This window comes from Hyaena hyaena, unplaced genomic scaffold (assembly GCF_003009895.1).
Source record: "Hyaena hyaena isolate Hyena2069 unplaced genomic scaffold, ASM300989v1 scaffold_187, whole genome shotgun sequence".
NCBI classification, from domain to species: Eukaryota; Metazoa; Chordata; class Mammalia; order Carnivora; family Hyaenidae; genus Hyaena; species Hyaena hyaena.
In genome coordinates, this window is record NW_024080820.1 from 1909119 (window position 1) to 1936593 (window position 27475).

A 27475-nucleotide genomic window follows, 5' to 3' on the forward strand; every position below is an offset into this window, starting at 1 on the left:
AAATTACAGCCAATCATTATTGCTCTCTCTTTGTAATTGTTATTGCACCAATTTGCTATGATGCCCCTTTGATACTTAATAATATACTATTTTGTGTTGCTTTACTTTTCATGCATCTATAGTTTGCTCCCAAGTAGATTATAAGTTCATTACAAAGCAGGGACAATGGGTTACCACTTCTGCGCTCCAAATCTTGAACACACTGGGAACCAAGTACGTAATACGTACTTAATAACTCTGGTGAATGAATATTAGATTAATTTTTCCTACTGGGTAAAAAATATTACTAGCATATAAGTGGCTGTGACATATGTCCATGCTAATGTTCACCATGCATTACTCCAGAGAAGGTCATTAACCCTCAAATCTGTGTCTCCTAAGCATTCTTTCTGGGTGCAGCCGTGCCCCAAACTTCACTTCTAGGAGCTCCAAGATGATATAAAGAAGAGACTCAAACATATCATTTTTCTGTTTACAGCTTTTTGCTGCTTCCCCATTGCCTACAAAATAATGATCGACGTCTTTAGCCAGAGATATAAGATCTATCACAGCTGAATCCAGGACTATCTTTTCAGTCTTGTCTCTGATTCCCTGAACAGCCTACAGTCACGCAGGACTAGCATTCATCATTCCCTGCCTCTCCATGCAATTTCATTCCTCTTTGCTACTGTCCATTCTGTTCCATCTTCTCTTCTCGGTGAACTTCTCTCCATCTTCCAGAGCTGGCTCTAAATCTCACTCTTTTCCATAACTTCCTCTGATCCTTTCTTCAGGGGGCTGGAGGAGGAAGCAAAGGAAGAGTCAGTGTTTCCACAGAATTTTTTATTTATTATTTTAACTGGTCATGTTGAACTATGATTGTGTAGCTCTCTTCTGAAATGATTGTGAGTTGCTAGGGAGCAGGGACTGAGTCTAATCCTACCTTATGATTAATGCAGATGTTTTGGTTGCCTGAGAAATTCAGTACATTTTGGTCAAATGTGATGAAAACCTATTTCAATGTCCTTCATTTTAGGCACTGCTGTCTCAGGTCCTCTCTTGTGATGTTTAAGGGCATCTTACGGTGTAGATGATACCCATAATGCACATTTGCAACAGCTTAACGTATCCTAAGTGCATTATTTTCATAGAGCCAAATATTGGCCATGGCATTTAGCTGGCCGAGCTGAAAAGGCTGAAGACAAGGATGCCTCCATCTTCCATCATAATAGTGGAAACCTGGGTTAGATATGAGGGGTGTATTGTGGCTCTCAAAAATCACACTAAATCTGCTTCCCCACCTTCTTCTTTTTTTAATTTTTAATGTTTATTTTTGAGAGAGAGAGTATGTACATGGGGCAGGCAGAGAGGGAGACAGAGGATCCTAAGTGGGGTCTGTGCTAACAGCAGCGAGCCTGATGCTGGGTACGAGCCCACGAACCCGTGAGACGATGACGTGTACCAAAATCAAGCATTGGATGCTGAGCCGACTGAGCCACCCAGGCGCCCCTTTCCCCCCTTGTGATCTGTATTTGCCACAAATGCTCCGAGTTACTTAGATGCTAAGGTGATACAGTTGTGCTATATTAAAAATTTCCTCTTGTTTTTGTAATTTAACCAATAATGGCCATGGAATAATTTTACAGAAAAATTTTGAACTGTTGCTGTGAGCAAGGCATGCTTCTTGGTACGAAACAAGAATTATCCCTTCCTCTGTCCATTGGGGGAAACTGCTGCTCGGATCCCAACCAGTTAGTTCTTTCTCCAATGGGTGGTGGTTTTTTTTTCCTTTTAAAACCATTTTTCTTTTCTTTTTTTTTTAAGTTTATTTATTTATTTAGAAAGAGCATACATAGACACATGTGAGTGGGGGTGGGGGCAGAAACAGAGGGAGAGAGAATCCCAATGTCTGTGATGACAGTGCAGAGCCCAATGGTGGGCTCCATCCCATGAACCCCAAAATCATGACCTGAGCCAAAATAGAGTCAGACATTCAGCAGACTGAGCCACCCGGGCACGCGAAATCTTTTTTCTTTTTAAATCTTTCCTTTCCTGCTACATGGCAGAGAACAAAAAGGACCAAATGAAGCTGATAAAATGAGTACGGGCAACGCTCAGATTAGAGAGCAATGAATCAATTGGCAAGTGAGTGTTTTGCTACCCGTGAGTAGAGACAGTGCTTTAGCAATGCCATTAGTAAACACTGCAGTTAAAGGAAATTTCTTGCAAGTGGGTGAGAAAAGGTTAAAAGACTTTCTTCAGAGGGTAACAGGTCCCAGCCTAAAGAAGCGAGGTCCTTGGGGTGCCTGGTGGCTCAGTTGGTTAAGTGTCTGACTTCACGGTTCGTGGGTTCCAGTCCCGCATCGGGCTCTGTGCTGACAGCTGGGAGCCCAGAGCCTGCTTTGGATTCTGTATCCCTCTCTCTGCCCCTCCCCCACTTGTGCTCTGTCTCTCTTGCTCTCTCAAAAATAAAAATAAACATTAAAAAAAAAGAAGCAGCAGCAGCAAGGTCCTAACACACAAATAGCTGTAGGACACGAATAGCATGGCGCACAGAAGAGGGAGCAGGGACGCCTACGAAAGCCTCCAGGCCAGAGCAGAACAGAGTATTCTCTTAGCCAAACTAACTAAGGGTGAGGAAGAACTGGAAATTATGAGGATCCCACTGTATATCCTTGTAGTTTATTTGTATATAGTGTAGCATGGAATTACATACACGCTTCTCACTACACTGAGTGGCTTCGGTTAATCTCTCGTTAGCTTCTTAGAATCTCGTTGGCAGAAAAATCTGCCCAGCTGACCGATGGAGGCAAAATCTAGAGTGGACAAAACAAAGGACTTTTAGAAAGCCTATTCCATCCAGACATTGATTACTTGACACTTGTCTAGAACAAATGGCTCCTGGCTGGGCGGTGGAATTATGATGCCATAAAAACAACCAACTGGCTATTAAACTTGCTTTCTTCTGCCTCAATGGGATTATGACATCAGATATAGAGTAGCCAATCGTCTCCTCCCTCCTTCCCTCCCACCCTCCTCTCCCCTCCCTCTCTCTCTTTCTCCCTCCCTTCCTTTCTCTCTTTCTCTTTTACTCTCTCCCTTTCTTTCTTTCTTTCTCTCTTTCACTTTTTAAATTTTTTAAAATGTTTTATTTATTTCTGAGAGAGAGAGAGAGAGAGAGAGAGAGCGAGCAGGGAAGGGTCAGAGAGAGAGGGAGATATAGAATCTGAAACAGGCTCCAGGCTCTGAGCTGTCAGCACAGAGCCCGACACGGGGCTCAAACCCACAAGCCACAAGATCATGACCTGAGCTGAGGTCGGACACTTAACCGACTGAGCCACTCGGGTGGCCCATCTTTCACTTTTTATTAACAATTCAGCATGACAGACTTTATTATAGAGGGTCTAGAATGTGTCCGTTGCTGTGCTGAGGAAAACCTAAACAAGATCACAAACTTATTGGTTGAGTGTCTGACTTTGGCTCAGGTCATGATCTCACGGTTCATGGTCCGTGAGTTTAAGCCCCACATGGGGCTCTGTGCTGATAGCTCAGAGCCTGGAGCCTGCTTCGGATTCTGTGTCTCCCTCTCTCTCTCTGCCTCTCCCTCACCCCTGGTCTGTTTCTTTCTCCAAAAACAAAAACAAAAACAAAACAAAAACAAAATAACTCAAAAGCTTACACTGGAGTCAGACAAGTATGTTTAGAACAGTGTGATGACTGCAGCGATATCAGCATGCCCACAAGTAAAAGAAAGAAAGCCATGAAGAAGAGCTGGACAAACTCTGAGAGACTGGTGTGTGTGGTGGGGGTGGGCTTAGGAAGATTTTGGCAGTTTCAGTTGGGTTTAAATGTATTAAAAGTGCAACTATAGATAAACCCCTTGTTTATTTCCCGGAGGTTAGGTATATTAGTGATTCCAGCAAGGCTGCAGAATAAACTGTGCTCAAGAAAAAGGCTCAACTTTTGGTGACTGACTAAATGCTCTCTGAATCAAGGCTTGATCCAAACTGAACTTGTGAACCACAAATTGGAACAAAGGGCGAGATTTGCTCAATTTGAACCATAACCAGTATGTTAAAAGAAACAAACAGAACAACCAGCACTAAAGAATGTCAGAACTGCAAGAGATCTTACAGCTGATCTAATCCATGTTTTTCAATATGTAAATGTGAAAAAAATGGGGCTCAGAGAGATTAAAGACTTACGTAAAGTCACAAGAAAACTTACTATTTGGCAGAGGCTGAGATAAAGCAAGAATTTCCATTATGATCCAAGTTTATTGTTCTTTCAACTTCTTCAAGATACCAGATAGTGTACCACAAAAGAAAAACCTGATTTTCATTTTTTCTTTCCAAATAATTGCCTAGTTGATAATACCCTAAAATAATCAAATTGGGACAAAATTAGAGCATCAAAGTATTGTTTAAATAGAGCCTTTACTAATCTGATAGTTCTTCCATATGTATAAAAAAGTAGGTTTTAAAAATAGAATTTCAATCTTATTGTCTGCATCCTTGTAATATGAAGCATATGGATTCTTCTTTCATTAGCAACATGGACTATTTGCACCCCAGGCTCTAGTTCTCTCTTAGATTGCTATCCAGCACCCATCAAAAGCTCTCTGGAGGGGATCATTATTAAGGGCACTTATGAGGATATCCATTTATTCTTACGGGTATGGAAGTTCCAAATGTGTATCAGAGAACATCACCAGAGAGCTAAGAAATGGGATGTCAATTGCTTGGCCCTCTCTATGAGGACATGTGTTCTAGCATTCCCCCTTGGCATCGATCAAAGAAAGGTGACCACAAGAAACAATCATATCAAGGCTGCTTCTGTATTTTCTAAAAAAAAGTGGGGGAGGTATGAAAGACACCATCATCTGTTTTGTTCTAGGCTCTTTGGAAAAGGATAAGCATATCTTGGAATTGGTACCAGGAAAACGTGTTTCCATTCAAAGAAGTGGTTTGTGTACTTTTAAACTCAAATAGTAATAATAATCATAAAAGTCATTTTCCTTTCTGTGTTGGTTTCCACAGGCACAGATTAAATGTTAAATGAAGCTCAGTCTTAGTACACAGGCTTATATTGGGGGCATATTTGCTTTTTCCACTAAAATATATATTTCTATAAGTCTTTTACTGTAAGTTATCTCAGATCCTCTTTTGAATGTAGTGGGGAGTAGTTAATGAATAAATACATAACACATTTCCTTTGTTTTGGGTCATTGATGACTTTGCGGCTTTGTTATTGATAAACATGAAATTCCTACTACACACAGCCCATGCTCCAGAGTTCTGGGGAAACCTAGGGGTCCATGAAATGACTGCAGGCCTTATAAGGGTCTTGAACGCACCTGTAGGGCTAGAGTGTATGTAGAGATAAATAATACCAAGTAGCAAATTCTAAAGAGATTTCAAAGATCCATTCCAGTCGAACACCCTATAAGACTATTAAATTAGTAACTTGGAAATTTGGTCAAAGAGCATTCTGTTTTGAATCAGCTTAAATATTGATATTTTAGCTAACATTGTTCTGAAGGTGGCAAAATTCTTGGGTAACTCTGCATCTGAATGAATTTTCACAGAAGTAATTAGTGTTAATGGTGGAAGTTCAGAAAACCGGAAAAGTATAAAGGAGCAAATTAAAATCTCTATTCATGCTTTGGGTGTATACTGTATAATTTAACACACATACATAATTTAGTGTCCTGTTTTTTCACCAAACTTTATATAGGGCTAATTCCCAGATCCTAGATGTTCTTCATTAACAAGATTTCTTTTTCTTTCTAATGTTTCTTTATTTTGAGAGACAGAGAGCATGAGCAGGGGAGGGGTAGAGAAAGAATCCCAAGCTGCCTTTGCGCTATTAGTGCAGAGCCCAACGCAGGGCTTGAACTCATGAAACGCAAGATCATGGCCTGAGCCTAAACCAAAAGTCCGAGGCCTAACCCACTGAGCCACCCAGGCAACCCTCTTCAGTAACAAGATGTCTATCGTGCAACATTTCATTGAAGGAGTTGCTCAACAATTACTCTGTTGTTGGAGATTTAAATTGTTTCCAACCTAGTTTTCTTTATTAAATATAGTACTGTGATCTACATTGTAGTCATAATCATGCATTTATGAAGCACTTAACTATCGTATGTGCCGAACAGTGTTAAACACTTCATACAAATTATTTGGGTCTCCTAATAATCCCATGAATTAAAAATGATTGTCCCTTGTTTGTAGATAATGTAACCAAAGAGTAGTAGTTAAAGAGCCCATAGCCAGGAAGAGGATTTCACTCCTAATCTGACATAAGCAAATATCCCAACTTGTTTTTATGAATAAGTAAATAGGACTGTTCAACTGCCTACTGAAATATGCAGCTATGAGCTCCAAATTAAGAAATTTGTGGGATTTTTCTCTATTCCCTTCCTCTTTCCTTATATTTTTAAAGGAACAAAGTTTCTAATGAATATTTAGTGGGTTTGTTTTCCTGTTACTTTAGTAATTATTATTCTACTATGATAAAGTGTGTTATGTACCCATAGAGCCCTTATTTTGTTTTTATTGAGATATAAACAACATATAACATTATATTTGTTTCAGGGGCACAGCATAGTGCTTCAATATTTGCATATATTGTGAAATGACCAACACAATAAATCTACTTGACATTCATCGCTCACTTTTTTTTTTCTTGTGATGAGAGCTTCTATAGTTATGATTTTGTGGTCTACAGAAAATAGTAGGAACACGGGCTCCAGAAATGAGCCTCTCATTTTTACTGGAGGACAGGAAACCATTGTAATTAAGAGAAATAAGAAAAAAAAAAAAAGAGGTGGCAAAATTCTGAATATTACTGTCCTGGGACATGAGCAATGTTCTTGTATTTTCAAGTACCTAAAGAAAAGGAACTGAATCAAAGTAGCTGGCTGAGGCCCGGGACATCCTGTTGTTTTGTGACCGGATAAGGAGCATTTGCACTCAGCTCATCATTTGATGCATATAATACAAGGGTTTCTAAAGTGCTTTAACGAAGGTTGAAATGGGTTCATTTCTTAAGTAGTTGAAACTATCCTTGTGGCTTAACAGTGCCCTTTTGAACTAGTGCCAAACCTGGTCTGAATTTTCACAAAATTTCACTTAGAGAACGAGAATTAAATGAAACTTTAGAGGACTCAACGACTCTAAAAATATTACCAAATCTTTCCTAAACCCGAGGATGAGCTTTAGTTGGTGAACATCCTGAAGCTTGAGATCGCCGACTTGACTCACCAAATCCTAAGCGTTACAAATGAAGCACTCACAGTCTGAGAGGTTAAATAAAAGAAGGCGTGAAATAGGTGCTTTCCTACTGCCTAAGTAAAATGTCAATGGACAAACAAACTTTGCTTTTCTAGGCGAGAGGCCTCCGGTTACCTTCAACCCACACTGCGGGTGCGTCTTAGTCCATCAAGGGATGGAGGAGGCGCCGTCCGCAGTCTTAGCCGCTCCATCCCCCGAGCCCACCGGAGTCTCGGGGACTTCGGGTGGCCTCGCCTTCGGGTAGCAGCAGCAGCAGCGGGAGCAGAAGCTGCGACAGGGCGGGTGCCGGGACCTGGGAACCGCCGGGAGCGCGGCTGGGTGGGCCCTGGGTGGGGCTTGCTGTCCCCGCTGCGCGCAGAGGGGGGCGTTGCCAAGGCGCGCGGGGCGCGCGTCCCTAGCAGCTGCCCGCCCACGTCAAAGTTTGTTTAATAATCGCTCAGGTATCTATGGCTGGGGCTCTGGTCGGCCGCTCGGGAGCCCGGAGACCGCTGGGCAGCGCATGAGGCGCGGCGGCTGTGGCCTAGGGCACCTCCCCCCCGGCTTCCCGAATCCTGCCCGGTCAGACCCGAGGGGGAGGATGGAAGAACCAGCCGCGCTCTGAGCCCTCCAGGAAAATAACACCCTTCCGGCCACATCACCCCTCCGGTCGTGCAGAGGGACCACCGCCTCGTCCCCTCCGCTTCTCCATCTCCCAGAGCCGGGCCGAGTGAAAAAAGTGAGCGATGGCAGAAAATCTGAGAAAACTGGTCTCGAGCGAAACTTTACAATCGATGCACGACAAGCTAGAGTCCTGGCTGAGGGACTATAACGTGAGTCGGGGTGGGACAGCCCCGGGAGGCTTTGATTCCTTGCAGAACCTTCGGCCGGGGTTTCTTAGGGCTGGCTCGGGGAGGCCGCTTCGCAATGCCCAGGAGGTTGTGATTCCTAACTGCGATCCAGTCCCGGACCTGAATCGCGGGAAGGAAGGGCGGGCACTGGTCTGCTGGTGACCTTTTCTCTCCGCGGCGCCAGGGGGCGCTGGGGAGCATGGCCCGCGGAGCGCAGACTCCGGAGTAGAAAGCATTCCACCCAGCGGTAACCAAGGACGCTGGCGGCCCTAGCAACGGGAAAGACCCGCGGTCCCGCAGAGATCCGCTCCAGCCGGCCACTTTCCTTTCCGTCCCTCCGCTAGTAATCCACCTCCCTACCCCCAACTCCAATGACTTTTTTTTTTTACTACCCCCACCCCCCACCCCACCCCAGCCCCCCACCCCCGTCCTGCCTTTCCGCAAGTCTCTGAGGATACTTGGGGATTGTATCACAATGTATTTTTATAAAAGTACTCCCAGGAGTTGTTAGCCAGAAGTCAGTGAAATAGACACTTGCCAACTTTGCGAGTTTCACTTGTGTGCTCATCAGCATGGCAAGTAAGGCCCAGTTTCAACACTTAGGCAGACTTTCGGAGGCCCGTTGCCAAGACATTTGTAGGAAGCAAATATTCTGTCATCAAACCCTTAGGTGCTCTTCAAGTCTCATTAAGCCTTAAACCTGCTCTGCTTTGCGTTAATCTTCCCTGCACGTTAAGGACAACTCAGTGTTGCACTTGGTGGATTTTATCTTACTGTCTGAAATAGGACAGTCCCACTCGTATGGCGAGTGCAATGGAGAGGCAGACAGAACTGGGCACCTGTGGACCTGGAGTCAATCCCTACCTCCATCCCATGCAAGTTCTAGGTCTGGCTCTAGATAGAACTAGCTGAATGACCTGGGACAATTAATTTCACCTCTCTGGGTCTCAGTAACTCACCTGTTAAATAGAAGAGATTCAACCATGATGACTCATGAGTGAGTCATCATGAGATGATTTATAGAGTTTTTTCAGCTCTCAATTTTGTAAATTTATTTATTTAAAAAGTTTTAATGTTTATTCACTTTTGAGAGAGAGAGAGAGAGAGACAGAGCATGAGCGAAGGAGAGTGAAAGACAGAGGGAGACAGAATCTGAAACACGCTCCAGGCTCTGAGCTGTCAGCATAGAGCCGATTGCGGGCCAGAACCCAGGAACCTCGAGATCAGGACCTGAGCTTAGTCTGCCGCTCAACCAACTGAGCCACCCAGGTGCCTCAATCTCAATTAAAAAAAAATTTAAATTGCTTGTTTCTGAAATCCTACCAGGAAACTCGACTGGATGCTGCCTGAGGCTCTGGGCTATCCCATTCACCATTTGACCAGGGCTCCTATGATGGAAGGGCTCAAAGAACACCAACAGCTTTCTCCTTGCCTCCTTACTAGGGTTCAGTGTTTACCACCTTTGCCCACTTTTAAAGAACGAGCTCTGTGACTATTCTTTCCCCATCAAGATTGCAGGAAAATTAAAATGTACTCTTATTACATCTTACAGCATTTTCCTTCTTTTTTTCTTTTTCTCTTATTATTGCCCTGTGGCTTAAATAAACTATGAATGTTAAAAGTCTATTCAGTTTGTCACAAGATGATGTTTACCACAGATGACACTAGCATTTGTCTGGGTCATATTAAATAATTGGTTCAGAAACTGCTCATAAGTACTGAGAAATGCCAAAGTTTATTACACTTAACTTTCTCGGTGACCATAGTCCATCCCACTTCTGTGTTGTCACCAAAGCATTTCAGTTAGAATCTCTCTCCCATGCCCAGCCTCTCCCCCCACCTTTATAAAGACTGCATTCTTGGAGACCAATGCTTTTCCAAAAAATTTGTGGCTATTTCCCTGTGGGATCATTTCTCTTGGGCTATCTAGTATCTCTGTTGCATTTGACTGAGGACACCACCATTCTTCTAAGACTCTAATAATTTCTCTTCTTGCCTTACCCACTTCTCTTGAAGAATGGCAGTTCTTTGACTTTAGGAATCTTCCCTTGGGTCTCCATTATTGCTTCTCTCTTACACGTATGTCCACGAACCTTATATCTATATTAAGGCTGTGTTCTCATCTGTGCTCACTTCTCCAATTGTCCATTAGATATTTTCAGTTGTGCTACTGTCATCTCAACGTCAAATCAATCTAAAACCTACCTGAGCCTCGCCCATGCCCCAAACACAGGCCTCTTTCCTGACTTCATTGTCTGCATCATGTCATACCCCACAACCTTTTCACCAGTTTAATTGGTTGGCACCTACTTTGAAATTCACAAAGAACCCTTTTACCACCTGTGCTGTAACCACCCTCGTCTACCTTCCATCACCGTTCATCTAGATTACTACAAAGATATCTCAAAGTGATTCTTCTAAATATCAAGTCAGATCAAGTTACTTCTCTGATAAAACCCCCAGACTTTCTGACCTACTTGGAATAAAAACCCAAAATTCCTACAATGGCCATCAAAGTCTTACACAACTGTGCTCCTTTAGAGTCTAACCTCATCTGTTACTCCCTTAATTACTCCAACAATCCTGGTCTTGTTGCTTTTTCTAGAGTAAAGCTGTCCACTAGAACTTTCTATGATGGACATGTTCTATACAGGCACTGTCCAATATGGTAGCTTATGTTGGTACTTGAATTGTGGCAAGTAGAAACTGAGGAACTGAATTTTACATTTCATTTAAGTTTAATTAGTTTAAATCCAAATAGTCACATGTGGCTAGCGGCACTCTATTGGACAGAAGAGTCTAGAGCATGCCAACCAGTCTCCCGAACAGGGCATTTTGCACTCCCTGTTCCCTTCTGCCTGGAAAGCTTTCACCTGTGCATATTTCAGTAAGATAACAATGCCTTCGCTTTCTCTCCCCCTTCAAGTCTTTGCTTAAATGTCACTTTCTCAGAAGAGACCATCCTCTTTACAACTGCAATCTCCTACCCCTGACCCCGGGACTCACTGTGTGCCTTCCCTGCTTTATGTCTTCTGGAATAGCTATATCTTCTAATTTTTACTTATTCTTTTGTGTTTTTGCCAATCTTTTCTCGCCACCCCCCCCCCCCGACTCTTCCCACCAAAATGTAAGCTTCAGGAGGACAGAGATTTCTCCCTTTTTCTGCTCATCACTGCATTCTCAGCTCTTAGAATAATGCTTGGCTCCTAGAAGTTGCTCAATAATGACTGACTGAATGCCACCACCATTCTCCCAGACACCTGGGTTCCTGGACTCAATTCTCTTCTTAAAACCTCATATCCAGTGCAGAATTAAAAATGATCCCCAAATATCTTTTAATTCAGCCTTTATTAAAACCGAATTGAAGCCTTAGGGGCATAATTGAGAGGATGCAAGTGTTTTGTTTTTTTCCCAACAATTTTTATGTCCATGTGTGTCACTAAAGAGGGAAGATAAAAAAATGTCCATATCCTTCTTACTAAAATTTAGGTCATATCTAGACTTACTCAGCATCTTGTCACCTAGAGTGTGGGTTTGGGTCAACTGCTAAGAGCTTTCCTGTCATACTGGAAGCTTGTTTTACTAGTTCCAAGGACTTTTTCCTTGAAATCTTAAGATGAAGAATATTCCTTGTAGCAAACTACATTTATTAAAAGGTTGGTGGTAGAGGTTTATTCATTAAAAGTTTTAAATTATGTTCACTATGGAAAGTTGATTTGGCTGACTGTGACCACATTGATTTAGTACTAATTAACTCAAGCAAAATAAAAGGCTATAAATACTAGTCTAGAATTAGGAATGTGATTAAAGTTATCCCTTAGGAAACTTATTTTCAGTGACTTAAGATCAATGACTTGAGCAGATTAGTTATAAAACACAATGCAGATTTTTGATTTTTCTTCAAACTAGCTATTTTTTGGATCAACAGCTAGATCCTAGTTAGTTTTTCTTCTAACTTTCTCTCATATAATTTCCTTCATATGGAGTCCTATCTCCTCTCTCTTAAACTGTCCGTTAGCACTATCTTCTCATTGTGTTGTATGTATATTGTCAGACACAGTAACTTCTTTAAAAATGCAATTTTCTGGGGCACCTGGGTGGCTCAGTTGGTTGAGCATCCAACTACAGCTCAGGTCATGATCTCCTGGTTTGTGAGTTTGAGCCCCACGTTGGGCTCTGTGCTGACACTGAGAGCCTGGAGCCTGCTTCAGATTCTGTGTCTCCCTCTCTCTCTGCTCATGCTCTGTCTCTCTATCTCTCTCTCAAAAATAAGTAAACATTAAAAAAAATTTTTTTTAATGTAATTTTCTGCCCCAAAGCCTTTGGTTTTTATTTGTTGGCTTTTTTGGGTAATTTAAAAAAATGTTTATTTTGTGTGTGTGTGTGTGTGTGTGTGTGTGTGTGTGTGTGCGTGTGTGTGTGTGCATGAGAGAGAGAGAGAGAGAGAGAGAGAGAGAAAGAGATTGAGAGAGAGAGAGATCCCTGATTCTCAGTACAAAAGGTTGTTGTGGTTACTATGGTGTTGTCAAACAGACTCCCTGGCTGCCTTTGCCCTTCCCCTTAGTGAACATACTTCTACATTCTTGGAGATCCATCTAATTAGTAAGTTTATAGGAATCATTTCTTTCCCTTTATCTCTTTACTACTATGCTGCAGTAATGAGTAAAACCCCAAGTCTTAGTGTCTGAACTTTGGTAAAAGAGATTTTTCATTCATGATAATATGATACAACTCTTCTCCACCATTGGCTCAGTTTCAGGTGCCCTCCCTCTGATAGAGCAGCCTTGCATCGCAGGACCTCAAAGGTCTGCAGGGAAAGAGAGAGAGCACTTAAATTATACACATCATTTTCACTCATCTTCCTTGACCAGAAGAATTGTTATGTGGCTCCAATCTAATGGTAAAGGAGCCTGACCAATGGGGAGTGAGTGGAATATTTATTTGGGGCCACCATTTCTGCCATAGCTATTAATGATGAATTTGTGGTTCTGAAAGAAATTGACAAGGGATTGAAGCAGTTTATTTTATTTTTAACAGGGGGGCTGTTGATAGCCCTTTCTTATTTTCATCTTGGACAAGCCTGTTAATGGAAACATCATCATTGTTTAATATTTAAGGGAAATAATTCATTAAACAAATCTAATAGAAATATTAGCTGCAAGTCAAGACACTAAAATCCAGTGATGATGTCGAAATAGAAGCTTTTGCTAAATTGTTGGATATATAGGAGCCTACTTGTCTTATATCTAAAATTCAGTATTTTGGTTTTAAAACGTTGTGGAGGTGGTGCTGTTGTGGCAAAGTCAACCATCCTATAATATTGAGGGTTGATTCTGCAAACAGAACTACTTGAAAACCTGCCTACATATGGGGCAGCCATTTCCCTGAAGGTCTGGCTGTAGCCTGTTATAACCCACGTCATCAAGACTTTCAAAGGACTTGAAGGCTTTCAAAGCACACTTCATGCATCATTGTCCTTAAACTTTATAAGGACTTATGAAATAGCAGGTTTTATTTTCTACATTTTACAGATGAGGAAACCAAACCTCAGGAGGGCAGCTCACCTGTTTGTGGTCAGTCCAGTAGAAAGGGTAGAAGGTGGATTTGAAACTAGGTCTTTTGCTTGCCAAGTTTATTCTCTTATCTCCTCCAGGGGGAGGGAAGGTGTAAGGAAATTCCACTCACTTGCAGTGTCCATTTCCTGCCGTCCTTCTGTGACCCTCCCCTCTCATACACATGTGCTGGACCGTGGGGAAAAGAAGATAGAAATTAGGGCTGTTGTTTCCCATGTGGGAATTTCCATGACTGTCTGCAAGCAGCTGCATAATTCTGTCCCTCAGACTAGTCTCTACAAGCTTACTGTGATCATTTCTTTTCCTTGCTCATCTACTAATTCTCTAACTGGCAGGTTTGGAATGGCATTCTTATTGTATATAAAATTAGTTTTTTAAATGTTTATTTATTTTGAGAGAGAGAGAGAGAGAAAGTGGCAGAGTAGCAGAGAGAGAGGGAGACAGAATTCAAAACAGGCTCCAGGCTCTAAGCTGTCAGCACAGAGCCCGATGTGGGGCTCGAACTCATAAACAAAAAGATCATAACCTGAGCCGATGTCAGACTCTTAACCAACTGAGCAACCCAGGTGCCCTTTAAAATTAGTTCTTTTATAAAACATAAAAGTTAAAGAATAAAGTCAGATAAATAATTTAATGTTGCAATAGGATTCATATTTTAAACGAATGTTGTGATGAATCCTTTGTACTATTAATTCTTATCTAATGCATAGGAAGTATATTTTGTGTGTGTGAGACTGAAGTTTCTTTTTTCCTTTTAAAAGTTTATTTACCTTGAGAGAGAGAGCACAATTAGGGGAGGGGCAGAGAAAGGGGAAGACAGAATCCCAAGTAGGCCCTGTACTGTCAGTGCAGAGCCAGATGCGGGGCTCGAACTCATGAACCACAAGACCGTGACCTGAGCTGAAGTCGGATGCTTAAGCAGCTGAGCCATGCAGGTGCCCTGAGACTGAGGTTTCTTAAAATAAAAATCACGGTATTTTGGGCTTTTCAAACTTCCGTTTGAAAGCTGATTAAAGATATTCAGCAATACATTTTATTACTTTAGTGATGAAAAGGTTTCTCTTTTTCATGTTGTGGAGGTGATTCAAGGTTAGGGATAGAATTGAAGGTGTGAGAGAACCGTTGGGAAAGGCGTGGATGATCGGGCCGTCGCAAGGAGAAATGGTAACACGTCAGGGCTGCTCAGTAAAGGGCATGAAAGGGTGTGAAAGGATTGGCGGTGGCTCTCCGGCATATGTCACGCGTGCAAAGGCAAGGCGGGCTGGTGGCCGGGGCGGAGAGAGTTGCTGGAGGGGGGCGCAGGGAAGTAAGGCTGCACAAGTCATGCGGAGGCTTGTTATGAAGGATTTGGGAAACCAGGGAACTTGATATTATCAGAAGCTTTTTTGTTTGGGCAAGAGAGCAAGGACCTTGAAGGGACGGGAACAAAGCCACTGTCCTGCCATTCTTCTCGCCCCTGGGAACCTCTTGAGTCATGTGTCCTCACTGTCTTTGCTTCTTTGCTCACATTGGCCCCTCAACCCCGTGCAATCTGGAAATGCAGCAAATATCCCCATGCCATTCTGCTCTCACTGCTCTCACCAAGGTCACCAGAGGCCACCGATGGCCAAGTCCTACTTCTTTTTCCTCCTTGATTTCTCTGCAGCAATTGATGCACCAAGTTCGATGGCTTTAGCTACTTGTCAGATGCCGGTGACCTCCAAACCTATCCTTACCTTGCGGCTTTCTTTGGAGCTCCCGACCTGGGTAATCACCAGCCTTCCGACCGGGAACATGGGGCCATGACATGGACCCAGCAGGGCTAATTTCCCCCGCTCCAGCCTTGCTGCTTCTCTCCCTTGGGTCCTCTGGTTGGGCAGTGGCACCGCATTCTCCACTGTGGCCCCAGTCATGAACCTGGGGCCCCTCTCTCCATCATGCCTCACAAATGGGTTCGTCACTCCCTCAGGATTCTACCTTTAGATATCTGCCAAGTATTTCCCATTTACCCCCCTCTTACTACCATGGCCCTCACTCAAGCTCCCATCACTTCTTACATGTGTGGGAAAACCTAGGGTAAGTAAGGGCGTACCTCAAGCAAACGTTATTGCAGAAATATCTGCACCTGCAGGGAGTAGACTCACAGACCCAGGAGCTTCATGCTGTCCAGGGAACTCTGCCCTTGACCGAACTCACACGGTATGTTTACAGCCACCGTGGTTACAAAAGGAGGCTAGTAGCCTATCTCTATTGCACAGGGATTGGTGGTTATAAAAGGTCACATTTTGTTAACAATGCTGGTGTTTATACTCCTGAATATTCCACTTCTTTCTGTTACCTCTCACTTTCCTATCTGCACAAGCCTCTAGAATAAGTTTGAAGTTTACGTAAGTTCCACACTTGCAAGATGGTGCATATTCCTGTTAATTTTCCTGCCTTCCTTCATGCCCACCTCGAGTCCAATGGTTACATAGCCCTTTGCAGGATCGTTTTTGTGGCTCCTCATTGCCTATACCAGAGATTCTCAACACAAACAAAGCACCGTTCCCTAGGACGGTGTTTTCAAAACTAACCCACAGAAATCAATTTTATTTCACAACACAGCACACCTACATTCTTATACATATTCCGGAAGCAAAGGTTTCTTGAATAATTCTTCTCTTTAGTAATTGTGATATACTCCATTTTCTCTTTCATTAAATATTTTTAAGGGGCGCTGCGTGAGACTCACTAAATTGATCTTACTCCCCATTAATGCTGAGGTTCTCAATTTTGGTTGCACATAATCATTTAGAAAACTGTGCTCAGTGCTCAGGTCCCATGCTAGTGCAATTGGAAAATAGGAGGGGGTGCCCACGGACTCTGCACGTGAATGCCTTCCTGCATCTTATTGGTTCCATACCACGTTCTCCTTTGAGCCTTACCTGTGAGATCTAGGCCTACGTTTGTTTTTTGTTTTGTTTTGTTTTGTTTTTAATTGCAGGTAGTGCTGGTTTCACATTTATTTGCATGTTTATCTCAGGCTATAAATTCCTTGAGGGCAAGAGCCAGTCTCACCCCTAGCATCCAGCATACTGTGGCCTCTTCCGTAAAAATGTGTTGAGGACCTAAAAGTGTTAAGTGAAGCAGAGAATAGATCATCTCCTTCTCTGGCTTCCTGGTTCTTTGTCTTTCTTGCTGGGTATCCTCGGATTTCTCACTGCTCTTGTTCTGTTTTCGCTAACTGGCCCTTCTTCCTCAGCCCGCTTCTGAAACAGCACAGCTGCCCTCTGCGCTGCCCTTTGCCTTCTTCCACCCTGGAGATCTTGTCTAGGTTTAAAGCTTCCACTCCCTCCATCCGCTGAAGGGTTCCGGAGCCACACCTCTGACCCCCACCCATCGGCTGAGATCCAGATTCTTTTCCTGCCGCTCTTGGCGCAGTGCCAATGGTTGAGAGCTTGGCTCCACACCAAAGGCTGCAGGAACAGGCTTCATTTCCAGCTCAATCAGCTTTGCTCCGAATTATTTAAGATCTCGATTTTTTTTTTCTCATTGGCGACTTTGGGATGACAGGTGGTATCCAGTTTGTAGAGTGGTTTTGAGGATTAAGTGAAGCTGTATTTAGAGCACTTTGCACAGGGCTTGGTTGGCACGAAGTAAGTGCTCAATAATGGTTAGGTATTGTTACTCTGTCTCTGAAGGTCGTGCGGATTCATACACTGTCTGAAAACAGTACCGTCCCTCTGACATCCCATAGCTCTTTCCCAGCCTTCTGACGTCTTCCTCGGGTAAGGCTAGAACCGGTGGGACCCTGGCTGATGCAGATGTGATTCGGGGCTGGGAAGGGCCTTCAAGGGACCCATGGGCGTCTCCACAGCCCTCAGCATCTCTCAGCCAGACGGTCACCACTGCCCACCTTCCCACCAGCCCTAGTCTGTCATCTGAGCTCTCTGCTTCTGCTGGAGTGATTTCATAAAACGCAGAGTAAATCGGACCATGTCACCACTCTACCTGCCCCCTTCCATCTTTAGTGATGGGCTGAAGCCCACAGCCATTCGTGTGGCATATAAAGTTTATCATTATCTGGTCTCTGGACCCCGTTCCTCCCCTCCTCCGCCTTGCTGCTGAAATATCCTGATTTCCTACCCCTCGCTGCTCACTAGGGGGCGCTTTGCTGCTTCTACAGCTCGCTATCCTGGAGCCCTGCACGCATTATAAGGTAACCATCAGCCCTCTGGCCATCTCGTGTCCCCATCTCCCGTCCTCAGCTGGTATGCCCGCTGCCAGCAGGCAGCTGTTAGTTTTTTCAAGGCAGCTTTGTTTCCCCGAGCTAGCGGCCCAAGGCCTTCCGAATGATAGGAACGCAATGATTTATGAATGGACGAGCTTTGGAATTAGGAGGCAGTACAGTTAGCCTGCATCTTTGCTCTATTCGTTTGGCGCAAGTGATTGTTAGAATAACGGGACTCACTTGTGGGGATGAGCACTGGGTGTTATATGGAAACCAACTGGACAATAAACTATTAAAAAAAAAAAAGAATAACGGGACTCTGCTGCAACTTGAGTGTCTCGTGTGGTGCTCTGTGTTTAGAAGCTGCAGCATGTTGGGGCGGGTCTTGGAATCAGGAACTCTCTCACACTGTGTATTCTCTTCTGTCATTTAAATTGTGTGAACAAACCCCTTTAAGAGACACGCTTCTGGACGCCTCCTTTGTACCAGGCGCTGGGCCAGGCATAGGAGCGTTTGGTAATAATACTACAATAATACTTGGAATTATTATGCACCTAAGTTAGCTCATGAGGTCAGCTACCTCCTAAGTATGAGTAAACAGAGGCTCCTATTTAAAATTCCTTTTCTAAGAGAATATAGTGAATAAGGGTAACACCACATTTGAATCGAGGCTTACCTTATCCTCTACCCACTGCCCCCCTCAGTACCGCACACCACCTCCTAGGTGCCGATTGTTGAGTGCCTTCTGTCTCTGAGGTGCTAGAGAGGCATTATTTGGACTTAATTCTCCTAACACACTCTGCAAAGCATTATCCCCATTTTCCTGGAAAGGAAATGGGCTCAGACGGATTCACTAACCTGTGTAGGATTGCACAGCACGGTGGCGGATGGCAGAGCAGAGATAACCAGTCAGGTCTGCCGGACCCGCAAGCCCCATCTCTGTCCACTTGGCAAATGGCATCATCTAGCCAGAGGGCAAAAGGCTGTTGGCGAGGCACAGGTTCGCTGTGATGAAGGCAGGAGGGAAACAGCAAGGTCAAGGAGCTGCTGGTTCAACAAGGGAGGGATGGACACAGCTGTTCAGCTGTAGGTTCCCACTGTCCTGATTATGTTGTTATTTATGCCCTTGAGTTATTCATTCATTCATTCGTCAACTATTTTGGGGCCATTCAATTTGTGGTGCATACTAGCGCAACTGATACAAACAGGCAAAAGAGAAAGTAATTTTTTTGAAGAGCTTCTGGTCTTTTTAGGAGAAGGAGATAGAAAAATGAGACAGAAACAAACAGCTGCATCAGAAATAGGTGCCACAACAGAGCTTGTCCCCAGGTACTATTCACCGGGCATGGGCGTAAGCCAGAGGCTACACCCAGGTTGGGGTGGGTCCGTTCCATCCAAACTCCTTACCGGGCCTCTGGGATCTGTCCTGCCAACCCCTCTCACCTCGGTGCTTCTGCCACATGTGTTTACCTTTGGTTCCCAAGGCAGCTTAACTCATTCCTGCCCCTGCCACAGGGCCTTTGCCCCTGCTGTTTCCACAGCACAGTTTTCCTCTAGGAATCCGTGTCCAGACTTGGCTCTGTGTCTCCCCCTCCCTGTGTCTCCCCTCAGGGAGACCTTTCCTGATGGCCCTGCGCATTCACTGCACATTCACAGATACCACATTATCCTGTCCTCTCTCAGCTCCCAGCACTTCTCATGAGCTTAAGAGCCTGAGCTCTGGAATCAGGCCGCCTGGGCTCCAATCTCAGTTCTGGCATCTTCCTGGCCCCGTGACGTTGGACAAGTTATTTAGCCCCTCTACGTGCCAGTTTTCTCATCTGAAAATGGGGGTGCTGACATGGGACTCCTACTTCACAGTGTACTATTGCGGGGGTTGATTGAGCTTACGTATGTAAAGCATTGACAGTGCCCGGCACATGGGAGGTGTGCAATAAACACAGAGGGCATGAGTCATCTTGTCATTTGTCCGTCCAGTACTTACTGGGTTGGACTATGGAGACCAAAGAATGCAGGGCCGGGAGTGCAATAGCGACCAGGCCGGCACAGCCTCTGTCCGCATGGAGCTTACTGTCTGCCCAAACCACTTCCTTTATTGACACACGTATGCTTTTGACTTGTAGCCTTTTGCCTGGAGATCATCTAAACGTTTCCTCTTTGTTCTGGTTTTTAAAAAAATGTTTATTCATATTTTGCGAGAATGAGAGAGAGAGAGAGACAGAGAGAGACAGAGAGAGAGAGAGAGAGGAGTGGGGTTGGGGCAGATGGAGAGGGAGACACAGAATCCGAAGCAGGCTCCACGCTTGGAGCACAGAGTCCGACGCGGGGCTCAAACCCACAAACCGTGAGATCATGACCTGAGCCAAAGTCGGATGCCTGGCCGACTGAGCCACCCACATGTCCCCTTGTCGTGGCTTCTAATTGTCCTCACACCCTCATCCTGCCTTGGGATTTGTGGTGCCCAGGAAGCACCCACTGCTCGTGCCTTACCGTGGCTGGAGACACCATGCGAATCTATGCATTTTTACACACACATGATCTGTTTGTTGCTTGTAGTTCCATTCCTTCCTTTGGTGTTAGAATCAGCTAGAGGTTTGGTTAGTGAGGACATGGTAAAAACTCACCAAGGAGATGAAAAGCGCAGAATAGTTAAAGGCCCACCTCTTGGCTTCTTCGTGTTCTGTTGAGGTTTCACAGCCATTGGAACTGCCCTTTTCCCCAAGTCTGCCAAATTTCTCCTGGCCTAGATTTCACTGCCTCTGACTTTCCAAGACCCCGGGCTCTGGAGTAGACCTTGGGCTCACCCGTCTGGTGAGACTTACTCTTCCACTGTGTGTAACTGTCTACACTCCTACCTCCCCTACTATTCTGCATGTGCCATCTGGCCTGGGCCATCTCTTTTGTCTTATTCTTCATGGTATTACCACCCGCCCCACCTCTGGTACCTTCTTACTGTAACAAATAGTGTTCTTTATGTACATAATAAACTTAGGTAGAAGACGTGAACCAATAAAGCAGGTAAATTAGGAAGCAGTGGTTTACGGTGTGTTACAAAAGGTCTCTTCACTTTTTAAAAAATTTTATCAGTTTATTTATTTATTTTGAGGGGGGAGGACAAGTGGGCTAGGGGCAAAGAGAGAGAATCCCCAGCAGGCTCCACACTATAGTCACAGAGCTTGATTCAGGGTTCGATCTCACGAACTGTGAGATCATGACCCAAGCTGAAACCAAGAGTTGGATGCTTAACTGACTGAGCCACCCAGGTGCCCCAGGTCTGTTTACTTTATAAAAGGAATTTTTTGCAGGTTCCAATGAGTAGGAAGTCAGGATCGTTGCTATTAAAATACCCCCCAAATCTCAGTGGTTTCTCACACACACACACTTTCTCGATTATGTGACAGTCACTGCAAGTGTTCAATGAGTAGACTTTTGAGTCTTGTGGCTCCACCATCCTTTATGGCCTTGGGGTCCTCTGCTGGGTCCTCTGCACCTGGCTGGCAGATGGGGAAGGAGAGAGAAAGGAGAGAATCAGTCAGGGGGTTTTCTTCTGGGTCATACCTGGAAGTGGCATGGATCCCTTCCTGTCCCAATTACCAGAACTCAGTTACACAGCTGCACAGACCGCTAGGGAAGCTGGGGAAAGCGGTCTAGCTGTGCACCCAGGAGGAAAGGGAAACAGATTTTGGTGAACACATGGAGGTCTCTGCACCTGCAAGCCTACCAGAGCGAGGCAGCCCCTGTGTAAAGTCAGGGAAGCCCCCTGTCTACCTGCAGTGGGTCCCGGAGGAAAGCAGTTGCACTGATCTTCTGTTTTGGCTTTGTAGACAAACACATGTGATCAAAATCTCAATCATTGCCTTGAGTTCATCGAACAAATCTCCAAAGTGCAAGGACAACTCTTCAGGATCCTCACAACGGCTGCCCAAGAAGGTGAGAATGGCCTGTGCTTCCCTATCCGGCTCTCCCTTCTTTTGTTTCTCTTCTTTGTGCTCTCTCCCAGTATGGCTGAACTGCTCTCGCTGACCTCGTTTGTGGATTCTCTTAGGAGGACACTATGAAGGTGTGGAAATAATCAAATCGCGCCTTTTGCCTTGGCTGGAGGCCTCCTTTACTGCTGCTTCCCTGGGAAAAACTGTTGACGGCAACGTCCCCTCTCTACAGGTAGGGATGCTAAAGGATCACCCTTGACTTTCAGGCACCCAGATCAGGCTCTGGGAATTCAGACATGTAGAAGATACAGCTTTTACCTAGTGAGGGACTCAGCTCTGGTTAGGGAATTGGGGCACAAATACCAAAGGTGAGTTTCTGTTCACAGTCGTATGCGGCATAATGGATCGAGTTGTGTCTTCAAACAGACCTGCATTCAAATGTCAGCTTTGCCTACTTCCCAGCAGGGTGACCTCAGACGAATGAGCCTCTGTTTCCTCAGCTGTAGAAAGGGACTGGTGATGTCCTACATGTGTCCTACTTTCAAATGACAAAGTGGTCACACAGACAGTTTGGGCACCATGGGTCCCTGAAGAGAAAGAGACCATCAGATGGGGAAAGCTCCCTATTCTGAAAAAGCAAAATAAAACGAATGGAAAGCTACCAACAGGAAAAGAAAACTTAGTTCTCAGAGGCTGACAAAGAATGTCATAATTTGCAGTCGCTACTGGTGATTTCTGTGGGACAGTGTTGGCTTTGGAAGAGTTGAAGCCCCAGACCGGAGAGAGAATACATAACTCGTATAAGGCATTGGCATCATTAAATATTAGTAAACTTGATTTTAAATATTTATATGGATTTGCGTAAGTTCTTTTCTAAAATGAAAGGATTTAGAGCAGGCTTTTTTTTGGCAGCCGTAAGAAGCAGTGGTGGGAAGTCTCCTGCTTGGAGATCACTGGGTAGAATTCCGGTTGGTCTTCTATGGTCTTGGGTAGGTTATCTAACCTTTCAGGTCTTAGTTTCCTCATTTGCTGAATGGGGACAATGTTTTTGCTGACCCGACAGGGCCATTTTGAAAATTCAATGTGATCAACAGCTGACATAGGATAAGTACTCCATAGACGTCAGTTGTTATTAAGTAAATTTTTCTCCCCTGGGGATTTTCACGTGCTGCTTAGATTTTTACCCCGTGCGTGTTATTCTGAGTATAAAGATATGGGATTATATGTCAGAGTCTTTTTAAAAAAAATTGAAGTGTAATAAAAAATGGTGGTAGAGTTTACCTACTGTGAAATTCATTGGTCGATAAATGCATATATCCATGTAATGCACCCCCTATTAATTTATAAAACATTTCCATCTCTCCAGAACTTTCTCTGTGTCACTTCCCAGTCACCTCCATCCTCCCCGATGGCAACCACTCTCCTGATTTGTATCATTCTGAATTAATTTTGCCTGAAGTAGACCAGCATACAAATGGAACTATGCACATGTGTTCTTTCGTGCTTGACTTCTTTTGCTCTCCATAATGTGTTGTAACCCATTATGCTGTCTCACGCATTCAAGACTCTTTTGATTTGTGTATCATTGCAGGACACGTTTGATAAGGAGAGACATAAAGAGCTTGGTGTTCGGGATCGGGACATACAACAATTAGACTCCGAGTTGAATTCAACTCGGAATCAACTCAACCAGGTTCAAGACGAGTAAGAGGAATGCAAGTTATCTTTTTCCAAAACGAATTGTTTGTTCTTAATTTTTAAGTTTGAAAGGAGAATAATGGCTCTTGTAAAATGTAGACATCTGCAAATAACTAGTGTGTGTGTGGGGGGCTACCTTTCTCTCCACCCTCATCTCATGCCAAGGTCCCCTCACCTAGTCTGTTGTCTACTTCCTCACCTTGAAGCCTTTGCCTGTGCTCTTTCAGAAACATGGAGGTCTTCCTTTGGTCTTTTGCATGTCTTGTTCTTTATTATCTCTCAGGTCTCAGCTGCAATGAGATTTTCTCAGAGTCTGTCTGTGACCATGTATATCAAAAGGTCTTTGCTTTCCCCCTCTTTCACAATGATCTGAGACTAGCGCTTACCACAGTTTGGAACTTTAAAACATTTGTTTGCACGTTTATGATCCACTTGGCTGGAAGAGAAGGGGTACTGTCTTGTATTTGCTATTCTGACCATTGTGTCTCCAGCACCCAAAATCATGCCTGCCACAAAGTATATTCTCAGTGAATGAATACATCTCTAATTTAAAAAAATATGTTAACTTGCTTAAAATAATGCTTGGTACATGAACACACCTCCCTTTCTTCTCTCTGTATGTCATCCAAGGATGCCAAATTAGCATATATATCTGCTTGTATGTATGTGTGTTCACATATGTGTGCCATGTCTTGAGAGAAAAAAAGAACTACTTTATTCCTTTTGATGCTCTCCTTCCTTCCTTGGTCTTTTTCTTCTTTTAATTTTCTACAATTTTCTTTTGACAAAAATGTTCATTTTTTTCTCCGTGTATACTTTATTTGTTTAAATATTTTTTTTAAATGTTTATTTATTTCTGAGAGAGACAGCATGAGCAGGGGAGGGTCAGAGAGAGAGGGAGACCCAGAATCTGAAACAGACTCCAGGCTCTGAGCTAGCTGTCAGCACAGAACCCGACGCAGGGCTCGAACCCATGAACCGAGAGATCATGACCTGAGCTGAAGTCGGACGCTTAACCAACTGAGCCACCCAGGCGCTCTTCTCCGTGTATACTTTAAATAAAAAACCTGTAACATATTCACCTTTGAATTAAATCACAGCAATTTCCTTTCAATCTCCAGTAGCCCTATTGTGAAGTTATTGCTACTTTGGCTTTTTTTTTTTCTAAGACTTTAGACATTTTGTTTATTCATTTTTCATCTTAAGAAATATCTACTATGTTACAGGCATTGTTTTAGGTACTGGGATAAATGAATGAATAAAAAAGTGCTTGCCTTTAAGTGGTTCATGGTATGGTTGTAATGAGACTGTGAAACAAGTGTTGGAGGTGCTCAGGAGAAAGGGAGACATGCTTTGCTCGAGAGAGTCAGGGTGGCATGTGCACGGGCATTCATCAGATGAACGGGTACTTGTTAGGGGAGGAGGAGGAGGAGACCACAGGATGTTGGGTAATCACACCGCCTCCTATGTTGCCTGAGTGGCTGGGATCTGTGGGGACTTGGTAGCCATCCTGCTAGCTCATTTTTTCTCCATCTGCTTCACTGTCTGGGGGACAATTCCAGTGTTGGACCTTCCCTTCTTCCATCTAAAGGGAAGGAAGAAGACAGGTGTGAGTGTAGATGGCAATGGCACTCTCTTAGCCCCACGACGATTGTGATGAAAAAGCCTGGATGTTACAGGAAAGTAGGGTCAGAGAAGTCAATTAACCTTTGCCAACCTATGATCTCTTGCTGGACTAGGGCACCTTAACTGAGAACCACTGGTCTCTATTCAATGTCATCCGCACACTCCCATTTCTTTTTCACTTTTAGATAGACCTAAAGAAGTAATATGATTTATTATGATTTGCCTGCAATGAAGAGAGTCCTTGAAACTAACAATGACCAAGCTATGTTGAAAACTCAGGAAAATCGTGCTCAATAAGTGGTAAAGGTCGGAGGCAGGAAGACATGAAATACTTGGTAGTCAAAAGTGATTGTGGAAGACTTTCTTTGTAGGTGGGCAAATAATGTTTTCTTCATATTTAGGGAGTCAGGGGCAATTAAGTCAAATGCAACTCTACAGGGCAAAGTGACGAGCATTCTGCAGAAAATGATATGAGTACACTGCAGATAGTTATGAGTACCATGCAGATAAGTATGAGTATATTGCAGAAAGTGCAGATTTTATAGGAAGATGCAGCCTGAGGGTTTGGTGTAATTGGAGCAGATGAAGAAGGAGGGTCAGAAGGAGGAGGTGAACCAGTTTCTTTGTCCTTTACATTCTAATGTTAATAATTATTACCCGGTCTTTTAGTGGTAGTAGCTCTGTAATATCTTTGCGTCTCGCATTCAGAAAGAACGCTAGCATGTTTGTGCATAAGGCACACCGTAATATTTGCTAGAGCATCTGATTGAATGCAGATGTCTCATAATTTGATCTTGTTTATGTCCAATTTATATCATATGCCAGAAGTTCCTGGGAGAACTTATATCTTGATTTAGAAAGGCTGCCAATTTTGGAAAATCTGTCATTAGTTATACTGATTTCTCTTACAGTCTGGCTGAAACGGAAAAGACTCTTGAAGAAACCAAGAACAGATCGGCCATATCCCTTTTGGCTGCAGAGGAGGAAATAAATCAGCTAAGAAAGCAGTAAGACAAAAAAATGACAGGATTATCGCAGCCTCTGACTGCTCTTTGAATTTAGCTTTTGGCACTCCACTACAGTATGAAAGGAGTTGTTCACAAAGAGAAAAGGCAGCAATACTTTTATTAATGTTTTATATATTTTCACTTACCGCAAAAACATTACCTATCTACTATAGAACATTTTCTTTCTTTTTTTTTAATTTATGTTTTAAAATTTACATCCAAGTTAGTGAGCATCTAGTGCAATAATGATTTCAGGAGTAGAATCCAGTGATTCATCCCCTACACATAACACCCAGTGTTCATCCCAACACTCATCCCAACACTCCTCAATGTCCCCCTCCCGTTTAGCCTGTCCCCCCACCCACACGCCTCCAGCAACCCCGTTTGTTCCCTATATTTAAGAGTCTGTTATGTTTTGTCCCCTCCCTGCTCTTATATTATTTTTGCTCCCTTTCCTTAGGTTCGTCTGTTTTGTATCTTAAATTCCACATATGAGCGAAGTCCTATGATATTTGTCTTTCTCTGACTAATTTTACTTAGCATAATACACTCTAGTTCTATCAATGTTGTTGAAAATGGCAAGATTTCATTCTTTTTGATCACCGAGTAATACTCTATTGTGTATATATACACCACATCTTTATCCATTCGTCTGTCGATGGACATTTGGGCTCTTTCCATACTTTGGCTATTGTTGATAGTGCTGCTATAAACATTGGGGTGCATGTGCCCCTTCAAGACAGCACAACTGTATCCCTTGGATAAATACCTAGTAGTGCAATTGCTGGGTTGTAGGGTAGTTCTATTTTGCCCTTTGCTCATCCCCTCACGCCTCTCCCCTCTGACAAGCACCAGTGTGTTCTCTGTATTTATGGGTCTGTTTCTGCTTTTTGTTTGTTACTCATTTGTTTTGTTTTTAAAATTCCACATATAAGTGAAATCTTATGGTATTTGTCTTTCTCGGTCTTATTTCACTTCGAATAATACCCTTTAGGTCCATCTGTGTTGTCACAAATGGCAAGATCTAGTTCTTTTTTTGTGGCTGAGTAGTAATGTTCCATTGTATATATATGCTACATCTTTATCCATTGATCTGTCAGTGGATACTTTGGTTGCGTTATTGTAAATAATGCTGCAATAAGCATAGGGTTACACGTATCTTTTCAAGTTAGTGTTTTTGTTTTCATTGGGTAAATGCCCAGTAGTGGGATTCCTAGATCATAAGGTACTTCAATTTTTAATTTTTTGAGGAATCTTCCTATTGTTTTCCACAGTGACTGCACTAGTTTACATTCTCACCAATAATGCACGAGGGTTCCTTTGTCAACACTTGTTGACACTTGCTATTTCTT

General features: G+C 43.5%; 1 protein-coding gene and 1 long non-coding RNA gene across 5 annotated transcripts in view; one reads left to right on the plus strand and one right to left on the minus strand.

Annotated features, from left to right (window-relative positions):
- Positions 1–472: 472 nt before the first annotated feature.
- On the minus strand, positions 473–7680 carry LOC120237716. Of its 2 annotated transcripts, XR_005530019.1 has the most exons (5): positions 7389–7680; positions 7170–7279; positions 4207–4357; positions 2696–2795; positions 473–777 (listed from the first exon to the last, which is right to left on the minus strand). It is a non-coding gene; the product is annotated as an uncharacterized LOC120237716 (long non-coding RNA). The 2 variants fall into 2 exon arrangements; XR_005530020.1 differs by lacking the exon at positions 7170–7279.
- Positions 7681–7733: 53 nt separating this feature from the next.
- The window catches only part of SPATA18 (spermatogenesis associated 18), a 32367-nt gene continuing 12625 nt past the window's right edge, over positions 7734–27475 (plus strand). The window contains exons 1-5 of one of the 3 annotated variants that reach the window (XM_039241122.1): positions 7734–8083; positions 21688–21793; positions 21909–22024; positions 23384–23496; positions 26028–26123. In XM_039241122.1, the coding sequence (XP_039097053.1) occupies positions 7997–8083; positions 21688–21793; positions 21909–22024; positions 23384–23496; positions 26028–26123 (518 nt within the window). In that variant the 5' untranslated portion in view covers positions 7734–7996. The remainder of the gene's footprint in view (positions 8084–21687; positions 21794–21908; positions 22025–23383; positions 23497–26027; positions 26124–27475) is intronic. The other 2 variants (XM_039241121.1, XM_039241123.1) reach the window with 2 other exon arrangements.